This window comes from Eretmochelys imbricata, chromosome 2, assembly GCF_965152235.1.
Source record: "Eretmochelys imbricata isolate rEreImb1 chromosome 2, rEreImb1.hap1, whole genome shotgun sequence".
Classification (NCBI taxonomy): Eukaryota; Metazoa; Chordata; order Testudines; family Cheloniidae; genus Eretmochelys; species Eretmochelys imbricata.
In genome coordinates, this window is record NC_135573.1 from 155249657 (window position 1) to 155269830 (window position 20174).

General features: G+C 41.4%; 2 protein-coding genes across 5 annotated transcripts in view; one reads left to right on the forward strand and one right to left on the reverse strand.

The window, feature by feature from the left end:
- INVS (inversin) overlaps nucleotides 1–14381 on the reverse strand; it is a 215232-nt gene extending 200851 nt beyond the window's left edge. The window contains exons 1-2 of one of the 3 annotated variants that reach the window (XM_077810860.1): nucleotides 14284–14381; nucleotides 3157–3292 (exon numbers count right to left, since the gene is read on the reverse strand). In XM_077810860.1, the coding sequence (XP_077666986.1) occupies nucleotides 3157–3262 (106 nt within the window). In that variant the 5' untranslated portion in view covers nucleotides 3263–3292; nucleotides 14284–14381. The other 2 variants (XM_077810858.1, XM_077810859.1) reach the window with 2 other exon arrangements.
- Nucleotides 14382–14589: 208 nt separating this feature from the next.
- ERP44 (endoplasmic reticulum protein 44) overlaps nucleotides 14590–20174 on the forward strand; it is a 129491-nt gene continuing 123906 nt past the window's right edge. The window contains exon 1 of one of the 2 annotated variants that reach the window (XM_077810867.1): nucleotides 14590–14764. In XM_077810867.1, coding sequence (XP_077666993.1) covers nucleotides 14708–14764 — 57 coding nt within the window. In that variant the 5' untranslated portion in view covers nucleotides 14590–14707. The remainder of the gene's footprint in view (nucleotides 14765–20174) is intronic. The other variant, XM_077810868.1, reaches the window with a different exon arrangement.

Here is a 20174-nt window from a genome sequence, read left to right on the forward strand (position 1 = left end):
GCAACATGTCCCTCCCTCAGCTCCTAGCTCTGTGTTGTCAGCTCCCATTGGCAGGGAACCATGACTAGTGGGAGCTGTGGGGGCAGTGTCTGCAGGCAGACGCAGAGCTAGGAGCTGAGGGAGGGACATGTTGCCACTTCTGGGGAGCCCCCCCCCCACCCAAGGTAAGCACCCAGAGCCCTCACCCCTTCCCGTGCCCCAGCCCTAAGCCCTCCACCCAAACTGCTCCTTCTGCTGCTGGGACAGGGGGGAGGGTGCGGTACACGGTTGCCTCAGACTGCCCTGGCAGCAGCCGGTGCGACTTGCCCAGGGGCTGCCTAAGCTGCTCAGGCAGACCCAGAGCCAGCCACACTGGCCACTGCAGAAGTCACAAGAGGCACAGAAAGTCCATGACAAACTCGCAGACTTAGTTATAATGGCATGTCCCACAATAAGATAGGTGGGGAAGGGGTTAAACATCCACTGATCTGAGGGATTGCTGTTCCTTCAGAAAACCTGACTCCTGGAACCAGAGTTCTTCACATGCACTCATTAGAACAGGGGGACCAAACAGAAACATGCAGAGGGCTAAAAAGGATCCCTAATAGAAAGATTTCAGAGTAGCAGCCATGTTAGTCTATATTCGCAAAAAGAATGTAGCTCACGAAAGCTTATGCTCAAATAAATTTGTTAGTCTCTAAGGTGCCACAAGTACTCCTTTTCTCTTTGCTAATAGAGGAAGTTGTTTTTTTTTTAACCCAGCCTGCCATACTGCTGTTGTGAGAAGTTGTGCAAAACTGGCTGGGTTAGTGGAATATTGTCAAAAGATCTTGAACAGTCTCAGAACATTAAGGCAAGTACTGTCTTGGCTCATAATGCTGCCCAGTGCTCTGGTGTGGTCACACAAGCATACTACAAACTGCCCAGTTTCCTTCAGGAATCTACCAATGGTTTCAGCAGTTCCTGATGAAAAGCCAAAAAATACTGTTTTGATGTCATCACTGTTGTGATGTCATTCCAGTTTTGCCAGGCAGTGGTTGGTTCCTCCCCACCTCCAGCAAATGCAGTCTACATCATATCCTATTAATGCATGAAAAAGTAGAGCTTTTACCTTCTTTGCCAAATATTCTAGCAACTTCGAAAACTGAAAAGAACCTATAGTTTCCTTCCCATCCATAAGGAATCCAGAGCAACATTATCTGGGTCATACACAACAGTCCTTGAAAGAACTACTATTTCTTTGTCCACAGCCCTGATCAATACTTTCTGCTGTTTCTGACAAACGGCATCAGCAACATGCAGGAAATACTTGTATCATGTTTCTCCAAATGAACACAGTACAAGGTTATTCTAGTGCTGCTTTGCAGTGATGAGAAAAGCATAGTTTCACCAACACTGGTGCATAATTCTTTGCTGCCAACTTTTAATGATAATGGCCCAGTCATTTGACAAGTTCAGTCTTGTTTTGGCTAACTCACAGAAACCTTTTCCAGTTTACTTTGAACAGTAGCGTATCTAGGGTTTTGAATGGGAGCAAATGTGTGGCAGAAAAACTTCTATAGTGTACTTCAAGCTCTTATTTTCCCAAGTTAGAAAATCCACACAGCCCCATCCAGGATCTTCACTTCAAACAGCAGGTGGTGGTGGTGGTAGTGGTAGTGATTCCCTCAAACTTTTTCTGTGCTAGAAAGTTTTCAGTGATCTGAATGTAGCCCGTAAATAGGATTTATGCTTTGTGCTAGTTTAATTCATTCATTATTTCCCTTTCTTTTTGCTCTCATCATTAGGTCATTGTAGTTAGTTAAAAGGGCATGATTTGCTTATTTGGCTCTGGAGAGATAACAATTTAGGTGACAAGATAAACCACATAAAACTATTAAATATCACTTCCTAATGCAATTTACTACTTTAATACTACTAATTTACTCCAGCAAGACTTAATCATGCTTTCTGAAATTGTATGAAGACATCTTTGCCTGACTAGCACTTGAACAACTTTGAATACTGGTTCAGGGGGAATCATTTCTGAAAATCATTTGCTTAAAAGGGTTCAATTTCCCACTGTAGACTGTTTCATTGTTCAGCTAATTTAAGACATTTACACACTTGCCCTGGTTAAGATAGTGAAACTGCCCGATTCTCATGCTTTTTATGGACATGACAGACCTGAAGCATAAGCGTTTGAAGGCAATGAAATGAGTTTTGAAGATTGGTACAATTTGAAAAATGAGCATGAATAGATGTATTTAGCCAGTAAATTTTATATTTTCAACAAAAATTGAGTGATTTCTTTATATCTCCAACTAAACTACTAGTCTAACAAGTGTTACTAATAAATTTAAAGGTGTATTGCACATTTGATAGTTAATATAAATACAAACTAAATTCCTTGGTATTTCCAAAGTCCTTATCCTCATTGAGGCCCAAGAGCTTTATTCTCAGAGGTGCTGAGCAAATGGAACTCCCGTGGTCCCAGCAGGAGTTGCAATTACTCTGCACCTCTGAGAATTGAGCCCTTTACCCACAACAACAATTATATTTCAAAATTTAAATGAGTCAGTTTCCAAAGTTATTTAAATAAGTGACAGACTGCAGACTGTCGGCCCTTGGTCAGAGAGGGAGTGTGAAATCTTAGTTCCAATCAACTCAATGAGACCAGAATTTTGCATTGTGTCTTCATCTGTGTTTGGAAATAACCAAGAACATTACCAAAATCTAAGTGACAAATAAGGTTTTGGTTTATTTTTCTGAAATTCTGTGTAGTAGTAAAACATTGCTTCTCCACATGTTCAGGCGACTCAAGCAGTTGGGAGAGAACTTTACTAAACTTTCCAGAAATTTACTCACCTTTGGCAAGTATAACCACGTGAAATTTCACCCAAAGGGGAATTTGGTCAAAATGTTAAATTTCCCAAAACAGGTGTTTTAAACCAATGTGCCTTCTTGGTCAGACCAGTTATTTAATCGTTATGATAAATTTTCTATTTAATCTTATCATTTAATTACATCACAGACAATAGATGATGATAATAGGACTGCATATTTTTACAGGCATTACTAAGAGCATACTTCCACTTAGGATCAGAACAAGGACAGTAATACTGGAAGTTAAATACTGGAGTGAAAAGCTGCCAATTTTAGATAGCTGAGACATGCATCTATAAAGAGAACACTTACCTGCTATTAGCTTTTGGAGGGCACCCTTATCTCCATTAATAGCAGCAGCATGAACTTGAGATGCTAGTGAGGAACCATTGAACAGCCAGTTCTCTGAAACATTCATACTCTTCCCAGGTATTGTCACAGGCTGGATCTACATCAACAACATTTTTAGTAAAAATTATATATTTTTGTACAAATCAAAATGTAATGCAATTTTAATCACGTAATGTGAAGAAGACTAATAGAATGTTAAAGTGGTTAGATTGTGCTGTAAAAACAAAAACATGTTCTGCTTTATATGTTAACAAAAACCTCTAACTTAGGCTCAATAGACAAGCCATACATTAGAGATATTTGTAATAGTCTTGTTGCCTGAAAAACAAACACTAATTGAGACTCTTAGCTGAACTCTCCAAATAGCATAGAATATATATTCATCTACAGTTGAACAGAATGTATTTAAGAATTTTATTTTATCTGCTTGAGTCACTAACAGAAGCCTGGCACCAACCATCCTTTTCCAATACATTTGTCACAGATAGTAAACATAAGCATATTAGTCCAAGTTAACATGATCTCTTGAGAGTTAGTAATATAGCTCCATTTACCAAAGGATCTCAGTGTTCTACAAAGTGGTATTATCCCCATTTTACAGGTCAGGAATCTCAGGTATAGAAAAAAGTTGTTACCTGCCAAATGTCACACACAGTAACAGAACTGGAAATTTAACCTAGATTCTCAGATCCATGCAATAATCACTATATCGCACTGCTTCCATGCTACATAAGGGTAGTAGGATTCAGGGTATTTTTAAATTAAAATAGGAAGTACCCCAACCATCTGCATATTACTCAATTGTCCTTATACAAGGGACAATATTCTCAAGCTCTCCGAAGAAAATTCATTCTTAAAATTGTGTTCTCAATTCATGTATGACAATATTAAAGTATCTAGTGAGTACACTCTAAATCAGTGGTCCCCAGCGTGGTGCACGTGGGCACCCGCTGGGGCAGTTTTGTGCGCCTGCAGGATACCCCGCTGCCAAAAAGCATTGCCGTTTCTCGGTGGCATTTCGGCAGCAACGCTTCTTGCCGCTGCTGCTTCTCGGCAGCATTTCAGTGGCCGGTTCTCCAGCAGCTGCGCTTGGCGGCGGCGTGTCCGGCGCCCACCACAGTCTTCTGGAAATAGCAATATGCTATTCCCACAGAAAGGTTGGGGACCATTGCTCTAAATTATGGCTATATTTCACAGTTTATGAGCATGTGGTCTAATGGATATTGTCATGGGGTCATTTTATCACAGTTTCTTATTACTAGGGGAAAAGGACCACTTCTCTCCACCCTCCACACTAGAGTTCCAATCTCAGTCTCTATGCCAAGGCAGTAGTCTAAGGTTGGTCCCCCATATTTCCCTGGCCTCCTGAGATTGTCCTTCACATTCCCCATTCCCTAGAGAAAACCGCAGAATACAGCTAATTTTTCAACAGTTTTAAACAACCACAATTCCTCGAACCTTTAAAAGAGAAGTCCAAAACCTTCAGACAGTCTGAATAAAAAAAAGTAAACAGTCTCCAAATCTCCTCCTACTCCAAAAAGTAAACAAAACAGACTCTTGCTCCAGGAGGGGAACAACATAGTTTTTAAGTCCCTTCCTGTTGCAGAAAAGCAACAAGCAAAGGCTTTGCCAATTCTTGCAATTTTACTACAAATTTCATGATACTTGGTGTTTTTTGTTATGATATGAATACAGCCTAAGATATGCTTTATACAAGATGAGTCATGTGAGGTATCATTAGAAAGTTACGATTTACTGAATGTGTTTAATATAATTTGTATGCATGTATCATTTCTGTATCTGTCTATGTAACAATTACAACTGTGGGTAAGTGCTTGGGAAACACCCACCAGGACAGTAAGCAATCAGCCTTAATGGGCCATTTGGAAAAGACAATGAGTCTTTGAAGATGCTGATCCCCCATCTTCCCAGGAGTTCCTTCCTGTAGACCATGCAAATAAAACTTGTCTCATGGTTGCCCTTACACTGAAAGGTCATGTGATGATATTTTGTACCAGGTGACACTACTGATACTTTTCGACTGGAAACAAAGGCTTCCTGCCTTATATAAATTCTATTTAAGGCTGGGAAGCAAAGGAATCTGAGCTTTCCATTTGCCACCCCACCTGAGGAAGACTGCTGAAAGCTCCTGAAGAAACCAAGGAACTAAGCTAGGGGAAGGCAAGGGCTGAGTCCAGGCTGAGAACAGGAGTCTAGCCTGTAAAGAAACATAACTGGAACTCTGAGCTGCAGAAACACTACAACCTGCCTAAACAATGTTTAGGGTGAGAAATTACTGTGTGTAACCCATTTCTTTAGTGTATTAAGCTTAGTTTGCATGTTTTATTTTATTTGCTCAGTAATCTGCTTTGCTCTGTTTGCTACCCCTTACAGTCACTTAAAATTTACCTTTTGTAGTTAATCGACTTATTTCTTGTTCATTTCAAAACCCAGTTTGTGCAATTCACGTGGGGGGAGGGGGAACCTGTGCATCTCTCTCCACATTGAGGGAGAGGGTGAATTTTTACAAGTTTGCACTGTGCAGATCTTTCTATATGGCACAAGACAATATTAATTTTGGGTTTATACCCTAAAGGAGGTGTGCACATGAATGCTGGCCAATCCCCGAGCCAATTCCTCCCACACAGAGCTGATCTCAGCATCAATGTATCCATTTGCAGCTGGCCGTGTTCCTACTTATGTGTGTGTGCTGGAGAAGTCTTGAGGGCCTGGCACAGCTAGGACAGGGTGAGGAAACCCACACTGGTGGAATGGGCAGAACCAGTGGGACCTCAGCACATCAGGTGGCAACATGGATGGGGGGGTCCAACCTGTCACACATCCTACTGCATAAAAATGTTAGCTCTTGCTTTTGCTTTTTTAAAAAAAAAAAAAAAAAAAGTTTCTAGTCTTTGTGGTTGCAGAGAAAAGCTTGAAAATGTGTCCTGATTCTATCCTAAAGGTCCAAAAAGCTGGAGGCACACTAAAAGAACCCCCGCCCAATTTTTTTTTAAATTCATGATTTCTAAGATAATATCACAATTTAGGGGGGCCTGACTCATGATTTTTGAAAGTTTGGGGTTGGCAGTACTGAAGCAGTCTTTAAATTCCATTTTGCTATGAAATGAAAAGAACAGTCTTTTAAACAATACACAGAGGAGGCCCTTCCCTGTGTAGCAACTTGGCTATTGATCCATGCCCAGCAGTGGTTTTCCCCTATGTAATAACTGCTCCCATCTGATTCTAAGCTGTCACTTAACCCTTGCCTCTCCAGCCCCATAGCTTTCTTCCTCAGCTATGTTCCTGACTTCCTACAAATTACATCCAACAACATATATTTAGGCAAAAATGTAATACAAACTAAGCTGATCTGCAACTATTGCTGTTGAGTTTTTGCAAAGAAACTGAGACTTGGGAATTATATACCAGTCTAGGGAAAAAGTAAATAAACAACCTGAATAATGGAGAGAGAAGAGATTACTGTATCCTTTAAAAATGATGCAAATGCAACATCTGCCTTACAGCGGGATACATAGTCTACTTGGACCTTTCACATTGGATAGGGCTACTGGAAATGTTGTTCTTGTTTTCTGATTTATTAAAGTTGATCACATTCACATTTGATGATGTATTCCAGGATGCTACTCAAAGGGTGATGGATTTCCCTCTGAGTTAGTGGAGAACTAGCTGCCCTTTGATACGTTTTCCCTTGTCAGTTTCTCCTCTTGCTCCTGTGAAAAAAAACTCCAGTATACCTTTTCCAACAATACCCCAAAAGGCCACAAAAAGATAAAAGGCCTAACACAATGAGATCTTCCTTTCACTGGGGAAGGGGAAAAACCTATGAAATCCACTAGGGACCTTGTTATGCCAATCCCATAAATGGGGAGGTGCTCTTATACAATAGTGATGGCTCTAGTACACAGCTGTAAGACACACATAGATTATGGCATTTAATGCATAATAAATCATCAGGGGGGAAAATAGTGTCTCCTAACTTTCTACAACTGGCTCCCACAAAATTCTTCTTCTTCTTCCATGAAGGAACTTGGTGAATATCTGCTTCTTTTGAGATGCCTGTGCTCTTTCCTTGAAGGTCTGTGCTTTTCACTGAGTTTTCTGAGGAAGAAGAAGAAATCAAAAGCCTTCTTCCAGGTTATTTTTTTCTCCCAACTTAGCAAAGGATCTATGCCTTCTTATATGTTCCTTGAATTACAGTGAGGTTAAGGAGATATGGGATATTTGTGATTCAGATCATCATAGATTCTTTAACGGGGAAACCATCAACTTCAAACAGCTACTTAAAAATAGTTTTAGTACCTCACCCCATGTTCCCTTGCCAATTTTTGTTGAGTTTGCCTATTTCTCTCTCCTATAGTTGCATGGAAGACCCTCAGCGATTAAGGGAACTACCCAACAAGACTCAACTGTATGTGGAGCAGATTTGACTGTTGTTGGAACATCTGGTAGCAGTTTTGGCTACCTGCCAGCAATGTTCCCTCTATTTTTTTCCATCCATGTGCGCAATGAATTTTGTTATGTGCACCATATCAAGGTAATGCACACATTATGCCACCAGTAGAAACAAAAAGCTCTAGATATAATATATATTTTTAAAAAGTTACCATAGGGATAATTACTCCAGCCAAGACTGGTTAGGCATTTTAGAACTCACTACTCAAAGAATTAAATTTAAATGTAAGAGAGAAATAAAATTTATGAAATGCATAGACCAGTAAAAAAAACTAAAACAACACACTTTGAAAAAATAAAATTACAAAGAATATATGTGCATTGCAGGAAGTACCAAGAAGTAATAACAAACAACAAAAACCCAAGTATGTGTTGAGAGGTGAGTGTGAAAGAAAGAGTGGGAAGTGCAAAGTTTCAAAAAGTTCAATGAATAGAACATAGTTGGGGCGGAATTGATCTGGACAAGGAGAAGAAGTCTGGAGATAAAAGTGAGAAGGGATGGACAGACAGTAGAAACACACGTGAAACTGTTTGAGCAGCATATTCCAGAAGTCCTGAGGTCTTTCTGAGTGTAGCCTTCATTGATTTGAGATCTACCATACCATTCTCTCACTAGAAGGGAAAACCTATAATGGCAGCAGGCTGTAAAAAAGACCCAGTTTGGGAATAAGAACCATTCAAGAATTGTATGTTTGCTGACAATGTTTTAAAGAAAGTCACACCAGTGAACTGGTGGAAGTCACTTAAGCACTTGGATTCAGATTGTTAAACTGATAATCTCATTTTTAACAGCAGTAGCTTCTTCTGCCAGTGTAGAAAGAATATTTTCTTCCTTTGGACTAATTCATTCCAAATTGAGAAATCGTTTGAGACCTGAAAAAGCAGGAAAGCTTGTTTTTCTTTTCCAGATTATGAACAAATAGGAAATTGAAGGTGAAGATGACTGAGTTAGCTGCAGAAGCCAATATTTTAAATTTCTCATGTTGACCTGGCTGACACAGTCGATTTAATTTTTTTTAAATTCATTTAACTATTTTAGTTAAACAAACAAAAACAAACCTGATTTTAAAAAAAATTGAATGTTTAATTCAAAAATTCATATGCTTGTTTTGTTAAAATATTACGTGTTTGCTGTTGAAGAAAAAAAAATCCAGAATACATAATGCTGTTGGTTTTAGTTAAATAAAACAATTTAAATGTCTGTTTGGTGATGTTCTCCTCTTAATACAGCATGGCAAGAAAATCCTCCAAATATTAATGATTAACCTGTTGAAATGGAGATACTTATGAAGTCATTGGGAGGTGAACTATCTGCTTCAATTACCTTTGGTAAATGAAATAACCAAACAATCATTAATTTTCCAATATAGCTGTAAAAGTAATCTGAAAAGTTTTCAAAATAAAGCACTTTAAAAATGTATAGTGTGTACCTTCTAAAAATGAAATGTACATCTATCTTGGAGTTGTGAAAATATGTATTAAGGTTATAACAACCAACAAGAATGCACTTTTATGTAGAAATCCATGATTAAATCAAGTCTTCCTGACTGATTTAAATCAAATCCACCCTGAATTAAATTTATTAACCTAAACTTGCGATACTGCAGATTATGTACTATATGTACTTTATGACTTTTAAACCACACTTTGTACTTTTGGATAATTTTAGAATTATACTCATATGTATAGACACCAAGGCTATCCATTAATCGCTGTTAACTCACACGATTAACCCCAAAAAATTAATCGTGATTAATCACAGTTTTAATTGCACTAACAATAGAATACCAAATGAAATTTATTAAATATTTTGGATGTTTTTCTACATTTTCAAATATATTGATTTCAATTACAACACAGAATATAAAGTGTACAGTGCTCACTTTGTATTATTTTTTATTAGAAATATTTGCACAGTAAAAATGATAAACAAAGTATTTTTCAGTTCACCTCATACAAGTACTGTAGTGCAATCTCTTTATTGTGAAAGTGCAACTTACAAATGCAGGGTTTTTTGTTACGTAACAACTTAAAAAGAAAACAATGCAAAACTTTAGAGCCTACAAGTCCACTCAGTCCTATTTTTCGTTCAGCCAATCACTAAGACAAACTAGTTTGTTTACATTTACGGGAGATAATGCTGCCCACTTCTTATTTACAATGTCACCATAAAATGAGAACAGGCATTCGCATAGGACTTTTGTAGCTGGCTTTGCAAGGTAGCTACATGCCAGATATGCTAAACATTCATATGTCCCTTCAAGCTTCCACCACCATTCCAAAGGACATGCTTCCATTCTGATGACGCTCGTTAAAAAAGTAATGCGTTAATTAAATTTGTGACTGAACTCCTTGGGGGAGAATTGTACATCTCCAGCTCTATTCAACCTGCATTCTGCCATATATTTCACGTTATAGTTGTCTCGGATGATGACCCAGCACGTTGTTCATTTTAAGAACACTTTTGCTGCAGATTTGACAAAACACAAAGAAGGTACCAATGTGAGATTTCTAAAGACAGCTATAGCACTCGACCCAAGGTTTAAGAATTTGAAGTGCCTTCCAAAATCTGAGCGGGACGAGGTGTGGAGAATGCTTTCAGAAGTCTTAAAGAGCAACACTCCAATGCGGAAACTACAGAACCCGAACCACCAAAAAAGAAAATCAACCTTCTGCTGGTGGCATTTGACTCAGATGATGAAAATGAACATGCATCCATCTGCACTGCTTTGGATTGTTATCGAGCAGAACCTGTTACCAGCATGGACGCATGTCCTCTGGAATGGTGGTTGAAGCATGAAGGGACATATGAATCTTTAGCACATCTGGCACGTAAATATCTTGCAATGCTGGATACAACAGTGCCATGCAAACACCTGTTCTCACTTTCAGGTGACATTGTGAACAAGAAGTGGGCTGTATTATCTCCTGCAAATGTAAAGAAAGTTGTTTATCTGAGCGATTGGCTGAACAAGAAATAGGATTGAGGGGACTTGTAGGCTCTAAATTTTTGCATTGTTTTGTTTTTGAGTGCAGTTATTTTTGTACATAATTCTCCATTTGTAAGTTCAACTGTCATGATAATGAGACTGCACTCCAGTACTTGTATTAGGTGAACTGAAAAATACTATTTCTTTTGTTTTTTACAGTGCAAATATTTTTAATAAAAATAAATATAAAGTGAGCATTGTACACTTTGTATTCTGTTATAGTTAAAATCAATATATTTGAGAATATGGAAAACATCCAAAATATTTAAATGGTATTCTATTATTGTTTAACAGTGTGATTAATCGCATAATTTATTTTTTTTAATCACTTGACAGCCCTAACAGACACTCTTTCCTTAACCTAATGACAGGTTTCAGAGTAGCAGCCGTATTAGTCTGTATCTGCAAAAAGAAAATGGAGTACTTGTGGCAGCTTAGAGACTAACAAATTTCTTTGAGTATACGCTTTCGTGAGCCACAGCTCACTTCATTGGATGCAGTAGTCTCGAAGTTGCCAAAAGTACTACTTTTCTTTTTTCCTTAACCTGTGTATTAGATAATTTTAACATTAAATGCAGGGATAATGAAACATTGCCATCTTTAGTGTACGAGTAAAGAGCAGCAGAACTGTACTTAACATGCCCTGACTGAGAAGGTAACCCCCTAAATTGAACCTCACTTGCCAAGCAGGCAGTAAGGATGCCAAATCCCAGGGAAAATGAGAGGAGGTAGGAATAGAGACAGGTGTTTCTACTTGATGGTGTGGACTCTGCCTAATAGTTACAGACACCCCTTATCTGGTGTTGAAAGACAGAACTGACTGGACTCAATTGAGAACCTTGGTTCTGTTCAGTGATTACTAGAACTGAAATGACAGAAGATCAGATCTCAGAGCTATGCCATAAGCCTGGTGTATGGGTAGTGCTGTAGTGAATAACAATGAAGAGTCAGCAGCACAGAGGTACCCCACTACCCAGTGAAATCACTAAGAACTGGGCTAAGTGGTGGACCCTGAGACCATACAATTGCAGAAGAGGCAGTTCATAGCAAGCAGCAGCGATAGCAGCAGGGAAGCATGAGCGTACGGTGGCAAAGACAACAGCAGCAAGCAAGTTGCAGAGAGGGTGGCATCAGTAGAGGCATTGCTTGACGCCCACCCCTCCTTTTGAGGGACGGGAGCTGAACCTATACAAACACACCTCCAAACTATTGGTCTTCACTGACCAAATTCAATTAACTGTGAGGGGTGTGCAACAGAGAGAAAGGAGATGGTAGAAAACTGAGGCAAAGGATACTGCCAGCATATGGTGGGGTGGGTGTTGGCTTATGGCTACCTACTTTTGGATTGTGGCTGTGGTATTTTCACAAATTAAGTTTACTCAAGCTGTTCTTGTGAAGGGTACTGATCCAAGATCCCAGAGGAGCCCTGCAAAGTGTAACCCTTTTACCAGGTGGATTTGGCAACAACAAAGGCCATGTTCAATAAGTAGGGGTTCCTTTTAACAATACAGAACAGAAACGGCTGGAACCCTGACCCAATAATCTCAGAAAACTAACCATCACCCCCTCCCCCTGGCACCCCAAGAGGCAATACTTCCCCATTCGCAAGCACTAAGTCTGTGTATAACAAACAAAAACTTTTATTAAAAGGAGAAGGGAACTCAGCGTTAATTAACCAGCTGCACTCCACTCACAGTTGGTTGACCTCCTTCAGTGAAGATCCAGATTTCAGAGGTGGGATCAAATGGGTTCACCGCCCACTCCGAAAGGGGGGGTGGGCATCAAGCAATGCCTCTACTGCTACTGGCTCACAAGACAAACTACAGGTTCCTTTTATGAAAGAAGTCATTTTGGAACTATTTTTAATACAAATCAACCATAGGTGTTTCCAATCATCTAGTTATTACATAATTAACATCTCTGTATGAAATTGGTTATTACACTGAAAACTTTTATTAATGAATATGCTACTTATTTTACATGTCCTTAAAACTTGAATCCTGCAGTTAGGAACAGTAATTTACCTTATTAATTTTGAGAACCCAGGATGCTGGCAACATTACATTTTATCATGACAACAAAATTATGGATAATTACTTGGACATCAATAGGACTTAAATTATGTGAGATTTCATACTAAATTATGATGATTCTTGCTCACATACACAAGATTAAAGTGACATCACTTTTCTGTGTTGGCAAGATACCAACTTGTTAAATTTTAAAACAATAAAAAAGCAGTTGTGCCAAATTTTGATTGATCTATTCGTTGCATGTATAACAGCATAGTTCATTGAAAGATATAAAAGCATTCTAAAAATATGAATGAATTACCAGTAAGTAGATATTACACTAATTTTATATCTAGAGAAACTGAGAAAGATGTTAGGGTTGAATGTGTCAGACTGAGTATCTAAAGTTCAGCACATAATTAAAATTTAAGCCAAATATGACTTGAATAGAGGTTTCAGTGTCTAAATTTGGACACCCATGTCTGTAAAATTTGGGCAAAGTAACTTGCCCTAGGTCAAGCATGTCGTCTGTGGTAGAGTCAGGAACAGACTCCAGATCTCTTAACTCCAAACTTATACTTCCTTCACAGAATAATGAGCACCACAGCACACTTAACTAATGTTGATCTGCAAATGAGTTTTTAAAATGGGCTTGTGTCCTGTTTTGCTTCTCTATACTTGTTTTTACATTAGAAATATAAATAATAGTTTGAATTAGAGCTGATCAAAGGGTTTTAAATATTCCATTCAATTTTATTTAACCATTTTGTTGCTATTCTCTGAGCTCCCTCCAGTTTATTGATAACTAAACGTATTTTGGAACCCAACTACCACAGTATTTGGCATCCAACAAATGCTTGTAGTAAGTAAACAAATACCTTAATTACATACCACTGACCAAGGAATTACTTTACTGGCTATGGCCTGAACTAATGAAAATCGGTGTACCGATGCTGCCATTAGCAACGTGTGCTTATTTAATTTTTTTTAAGCTGAAGCACACCGTTGCTAATGGCAACAGACACAAGAAAATTAACAAACAGCCACACTATTTTTAATTAGAAAATCCCTAGCCGAGTTTAAAAACCAGAACAAAATACATACAAACTGAACTGTCCTGAACATTGCCCCGTCAGCCACTACGGTTGCCAGTTCTGGTTGGATGTATTCCCGGAGGTTTCATCACATGACATAATCTTGAATGAAAGAGTTATCTTTAATTCCTGGGGACGCCAGGCCGATCCCGGAGGGTTGGCAACCCCATCAGTCACTGGTGACCCTGGGGGCCGCGGCACAACACTGACAGCCGGGTACCACGGCGATGGGAGAGCTGGACACAGAGCGGGAGCCTGGGGCGTAGCAAGGTCCATGGGGTGGGAGCCGAGGGGGTGGCAGGGGCCCGGCGAGCGGGACGTTTGAAGAACAAAATCTCTTCAGAGACCGTGAAGATTTTCGGCTTCCCCCACGAGCCGCTCGGTGGGGGCCGGGGCTCCCGGCGCTGCCGCCCCGCTCCCACAGCCACCGCCACCGCCGGACACGCGTGTCCCCGGCAGCGCGGAAGGCGCCGGGCAGGGCTGAGAGGCGCCTCGCCCTGGGACCGCCCCGCTACTCACCTGGGCCGCCGCCGCGCGGGCCCCTCCCTGCCGCGCCGGGAGGGGAGGAGCGGAGCAGGCACTTGCCGGGGCCACCCCCAGTGCATTGTGGGAGTCGCTCCGCTCCGCGCGCGTGGAAGAAGATGGGGGGGGAGAAGGGAGAGAAATGCCTACCTTTCCCAGGAGGCAGCGGGTTGCGACGGCCCCGCCTCCGCGCTCAGCGAGGTGCATGGCGGGAAATGGTGTTCCGCCCACCTCTGCGGGCAGGACTGCAATTCCCGGCGTGCCCCGCGCCGCGCTGGAACCCGGAAGTGTGTGGCTGAGGCGGGAGCTCCCAGTGGAACTTGTCCGGGGTGTTTCCTGGAGACGGGGGAAGTGAGGAGCCGCCGCCGCCGCCGAGAGTGGGAGCCGCATCACCCCCCGCCCCTAGTGTGACTGATCTACCATGAGACCCGCCATCTTCCTGCCCCCGCCTGACCCCGGCTGCGTCCTCTTGATCTTGGTGAGTGACCGGCCCAGCCTCCCACCGCCCCTGTGAGCCCGGCGCTGCCCCGCTCTCACCGGCCTGGCGCGGCGGCGGCGGCGGCTGCCGCTGGGGGTACTGGCTCCTAGTCAGACAGCCCTGTCCCGCCATGGGCTGGGAGCTGGGGCGGGGGGTGAGAGCTGGGGGGATTGAGGGGGTGGCAGGTGTCCCGGCCAGTCTGTGACTAGTTTCCCATCGTGAATCCTGGGTTTCCCTCCGCGCTTCCTCGTGTAGTTTCAGGCACCTCTTTCCCCGTCTGCGCTGGGTGGGGGGTGCCGCTGGGTGGGGGGCGCCGCTGGGTGGGGGCGCCAGCGGGCTCGGTGTATTGGGGCGGATACTCTGGGTGACCCCTCATGGGGGCGAGCTGTGGTGCTGCTCTCGCCCCCCGACACCCTCCTCTCCCCTCCCCTCCCCTCCCCTCCCCGAGCCCGCTCCGGGCGGTGTGTGTGCGGCGGGGGGTAACTTTGGCTGGCAGCGCCGCCGCATGAGCTGCCCGGGGGGGGAGTTAGCGGGAGCAGCTCCGGGTTGGCGGACTTCTCTGTTGTGGCTCAGCCTGATAGGCTGCGAACCCGGAACGAGTCGGTCGCGCCGGCGGCAGGGCAGAGGCTTGGGCGGGGAGCGCACCCCGGGCAGCAGGGTCCTCTCCAAGGAGTAGCATCGCTCACCGGATCCTGTAGCCGCTTCACACATACCAGAGAGAGTCCCAGCAGATCTCCAAAGCTTCAGTGGAAGCACGGGAGGGGGAGGGGAATAAACATTTCCCTGATCTGAGTAAAAAAGAAACTAATCTAATGGGGAGCTGCAGTTTCTTCGTTTGTAATAATCCTAGATCTTAGTGACAGTAGAAAAGAGACCTCTGAAAAATGTCTTTGTGTTGACAGTTTCCCTTCAGATTCTCATTGTCATGTGTTTTTAAAATTGTACACTTATTAAAATCCTTGTTGCGGTGTTAAAACAGCAGATTTTCTAGTGGAGCAAGTGTAAAGTATACTTCTAGCGTTTCATTCAAATTGACAGTGAAAGTGTTTCACTTCCTGTTTCTCATGAGCCTATGTGGATTCTTAATGTTTGCAACCCACTTTTGAACAGGCACTGAGTACAAAAGCCTGTATTTATAAATAGCAACAAGGCTTCTGTAACTAATGTTGAAAGACATAATTGAATGATCTCATACTGTCAATTTAGTTTTTGAAGTATCTGTCTTTAGGTATGCTATTGGAACGTTTTTTAAACTAATGCCTCATTTATACATGATTAAATTACCTTCTTGTGTAAAAATTTGCACACTCCGCTTTATATGAACTTGAAATGATCGCCAACGTGGACATTTTGTACTAAAAGGTTTTTAGTCATCCTTTTCTAGATAGCTCAACTTATTTGTTAACTTGTTTCCACTTTGCTTCCAGAGTGGGCCACATTCTGGTTGCTTTATTGCCTAAGTAATTCATTTAGATACATGGGACTTGTGTGGGTAAGATTAATAGGATTAGGGCCAAGGGTGCTAATTTATTTAATTGATTTATTTTAAACTTTTAGTTAAGAGGAGCCTGGTTAGAAAAAGGAATAATTTAAGCATAGGGGTATGGTAAAAGAGCAAACCTATGGAAAGGGAGGAAAAAATGGCAAGGGGAAAAAGAAGGGTATGACAGATGAATGGGAAATACAAATAGTCATACAGCTTTAAGGTTAATAAAATACTTATTGTATTAATGTATTGCGAGAGTACAAATGGGCATAAATTCATGCATATATTTACATAAATTTGCAAATTAGTTAGATCCCTTTGATTCCTGGCAGTTTGCCAATATGACTTTTTATATTTTATGCTACTCTCAAGCAGCTACACTTTGAGCCTAACCGAACTGATAGTACTCCTCTAATTTAGCGTTATGGCTGAAAGTTTAAAGATTTGGGCATATACAAAATTATGGCATGTACAGCAATTGTAATCTGTATTCCTTTTGCATAAGTAACATATACTTCTGTATATGCTGATAAATTTGTCTTACATTACAAGTACAATGTAACTGAGTTCCAGTTGCTATGGAAATAATTGTTACTTCCCTGAGTTTTTTGTTTAACTGTATCCGACTGCGTAGTGGATTTCTTGTTGCTTTCAAATACCAAATCAAGCAGTCATGCACTGAAAAGCTCAAATATATCTAGAGTTGATATTTTTACTGTACAAAGATTCAAATAAATAAATGTTTGCAAACCTTGATACCTCGTTAAAAACTTGATGGAACATATCATGGTATTTGTGCATGAGATGTTTCCTGTTTTATTTCCAGTATTCAGTTATTTCAGGGGCAGGCAAACTTTTTGGCCTAAGAGCCGCATCGGGTTTTGGAAATTGTATGGAGGATGGGTTAGGGGAGGCTATGCCTCCCAAAACAGCCAGGCATGGTGTGGCCTGGCCCCTGCCCCCATCTGTCCCTTCCCCCCGTCCCCACCCTGCTTCTCGCCCCCTGACAACCCCCGACCTATTCACCTCCCTGCTCCCTGTTCCCTGACTGCCCCTTGCTGCCCCCATTCAACCCCCCCCGTTCCCTGCCCTCTGACCTCCCCGCCCCCTAGTCACACCCCCGCCCCCTTACCGGGCTGCCTGGAGCACTGGTGGCTGGACAGCTATGCCACCATGCAGCATAGAGCCCCTGGTCAGGCCAGGCTCTGCAGTTGCGCTGCCCCAGGAGCTTGCAGCCCTGGTGCCCAGAGCATTGCGCTGGCGGCGCAGTGAGCTGAGGCTGCTGGGGGGACGACGCAGCAGGGGAAGGGTCGGGGGCAAGCCTCCCGGGACAGGAGCTTAGGGGCCGAGCAGGAGGGTCCCACGGGCCGTAGTTTGCCCATCTCTGAGTTATTTCCTAGATTGCAAGGCCAGAAGAGGCCGTTGTGATCATCTAGTCTAACCCCTACAGGCCATAGAACTTTCCCAAAATCATTCCTAGAGCAGATCTTTTAGAAAAACATCCAGTTTTGATTTAAAATTGTCAGTGACGCAATTGTCATGTGCTAGGTGGCCTATATTTTTTGAGGGAACTGTGCTGTTTGAAAGAACCCTATAGTTTGGGGACCACTGAACTAGCACAACAGGGTCCTGACCCATGACAAGGGTGCCTAAGTGCTACAGTAATACAAATCGTAAAAATAACTTATGCCTCTTAATAGAAATGCTAATAACATGAGCAGAAAAGAACTCAGTGCCATTTTGGAATATGAAATACAGGATTTGAGCATACTTCATCTCAGCCTCTTATGGTGAATTGGTTCGCTATATTTCAAACAGTTGATAACCAAAAATACTCTGCATTTACATGGAGGGGTTTTCATTTAGCATCATGCTACAAAGACTTTGGTTAAATTATTATAAGTGTTTTACCATCCATATCAGTATCCAGGTATATGAAATTTCATAACTGTTTATGGCTGCATATAGCTTGCTGCTTATACAAAGAGTTCAAATCCTGTATTTTTATTACAATGATACAATAGCTTTAGTTGCATATATATGAGCACTGTTCAACTATGGTTATTGGAACCCTTACATATAACAAAAGAATCAAGCTTTTATTGTTGCAAGAACTCAGTAGAAATTGGGAAATACAAGATTGAAAAACAATGTGTATAAGTTAAAAGAAAGTTTTATTCCTTAGTTATTAGTGCAGTCTACATGTATGCAGATTTCATGCAAAGAGCCTTATGCTTCAAAAAATCAGTAAGTAATGAGATCAAGAACTTCCATATATTTTAGCTGCAAATCTCTTCATAAATAGATCATCTGCTGCAGCTTTTCATGTATATGATTAAAAAGTAACTAGATGTGTGTGGGGGAAAAACACAGAACAAAGTTGCAGTGCTTGATATTATCAGGGTAATACCCCAAATTGAACATCAAACTTGGTCCTGTGTTGAAAAAGATCACTACGCTTATCTGTTTGAGTCAGGTCACTCACCATAATGCCTCTTAATAGGCACAGATTATTATAATGTAGGGTGTATCAGTATCCCCATGGAAATAGATTTCTGACTTGTGCCTGCTTAACACTATGTCATGAAAAGAAAATCAGTCAAACTTTAGATCTTTCAGATCAGATAGTAATATTTTTGCATATCATTTTTATTCTGTGTGTCTTTACCTACTAAAATATGCTACAAACTCTTCAAGTGGGAAAAACATGTCCTTTATTGTTCATATCCACTATTTCCAGGATTACGCACACAACAAACTTTTGGGATTGGCTTTTGTGGTGGTGTATGAGACCCTTTTTATGTATATAGTTTTGATAGCTTCCAAAAGGTGCTAGATGCTGCACAGACATGTAGAACATATGATCTCCAAAGGGAAAAGAGACAGAGTAAGTAAGTGGAAATCAATCTGGGACATGATAGATACATGGATTGTTAGTTCTCTTTGCTAAGTATTTGTTATAAAAACTTAATATGAGGTCTTTGAAGGGCAACTCCAGGTGAAGGGGGGGTAGGGAATACAGGATTAAGAGAGGCAAATCGATAAAAGTAAGAAGAAACTGACCAAATAAAAAAATTGTTATTTAAAATAGCTGGCAACTTTTTTAAAAAGTATTTCTTTCCTGTGGTTTGCTTTTTTTTTTTTTTTTAGTTGCTGATTCTTAAAGCTCAGCTCATTTTCTCAGTAGCAAATGGCTTTCATTTTTAGATGGATATCATGTAATGTCACTTGTTCATTGTATGGCTTGATGTCACTAACTGTACACACAATCTTGCTTTGTGCCTGTGCACTCCTCCCTTTAAGTTAATACAAGTTACTAATATCAGATATTATTCTTTGCTGATATTGGCCTTATACTCCAAATTTTAAGTTCACTTTCTCCAGAGGCTCTTTCAGTGTGCAGCTTACCTACCAAAGCATTTGTAGGTGTTGAGGATAATGGCTTTAAAACATGCGTCAGTCAGTGAACTACCAAAGAGTTTCCAGTTCAGCTTTAAATTGAAACAGATCTTGATTGAGTTTGAAGGTTTTGGCCTCCTTTAGGCCTGGTGTCACAAATCAGTCCGTGGTAGGACATTCCCATTAGGCTCCATGGGGAATGCATGCACATGAGTCCAATAACTCCATCTTCACCACAGCAGATTCTGCAGAGTGTCTTTTTAGACAGTTGGTATTCACTTTCCAGCTGGAGCATACTGACTGTGTCGTCCTGTCTGTGTCCCCAGTGATGCCAACAAATAGCCCATAGTTCGTAGAAGGGGTGAAACAAAAGAAAGGTGAAGAAAAGCCTTTAAGCAGCTCCCTGCAAGGGAGTATCAGTGTCCACTTCAGAGTTCGCTGGGCTCCTGTGCAAGCCTCAGTTCTTTTTTCCTTCAACTCAGGGGCTCTGCACCCTCGTTCTGTGAGGGCAGGGGCTCTCTAGGC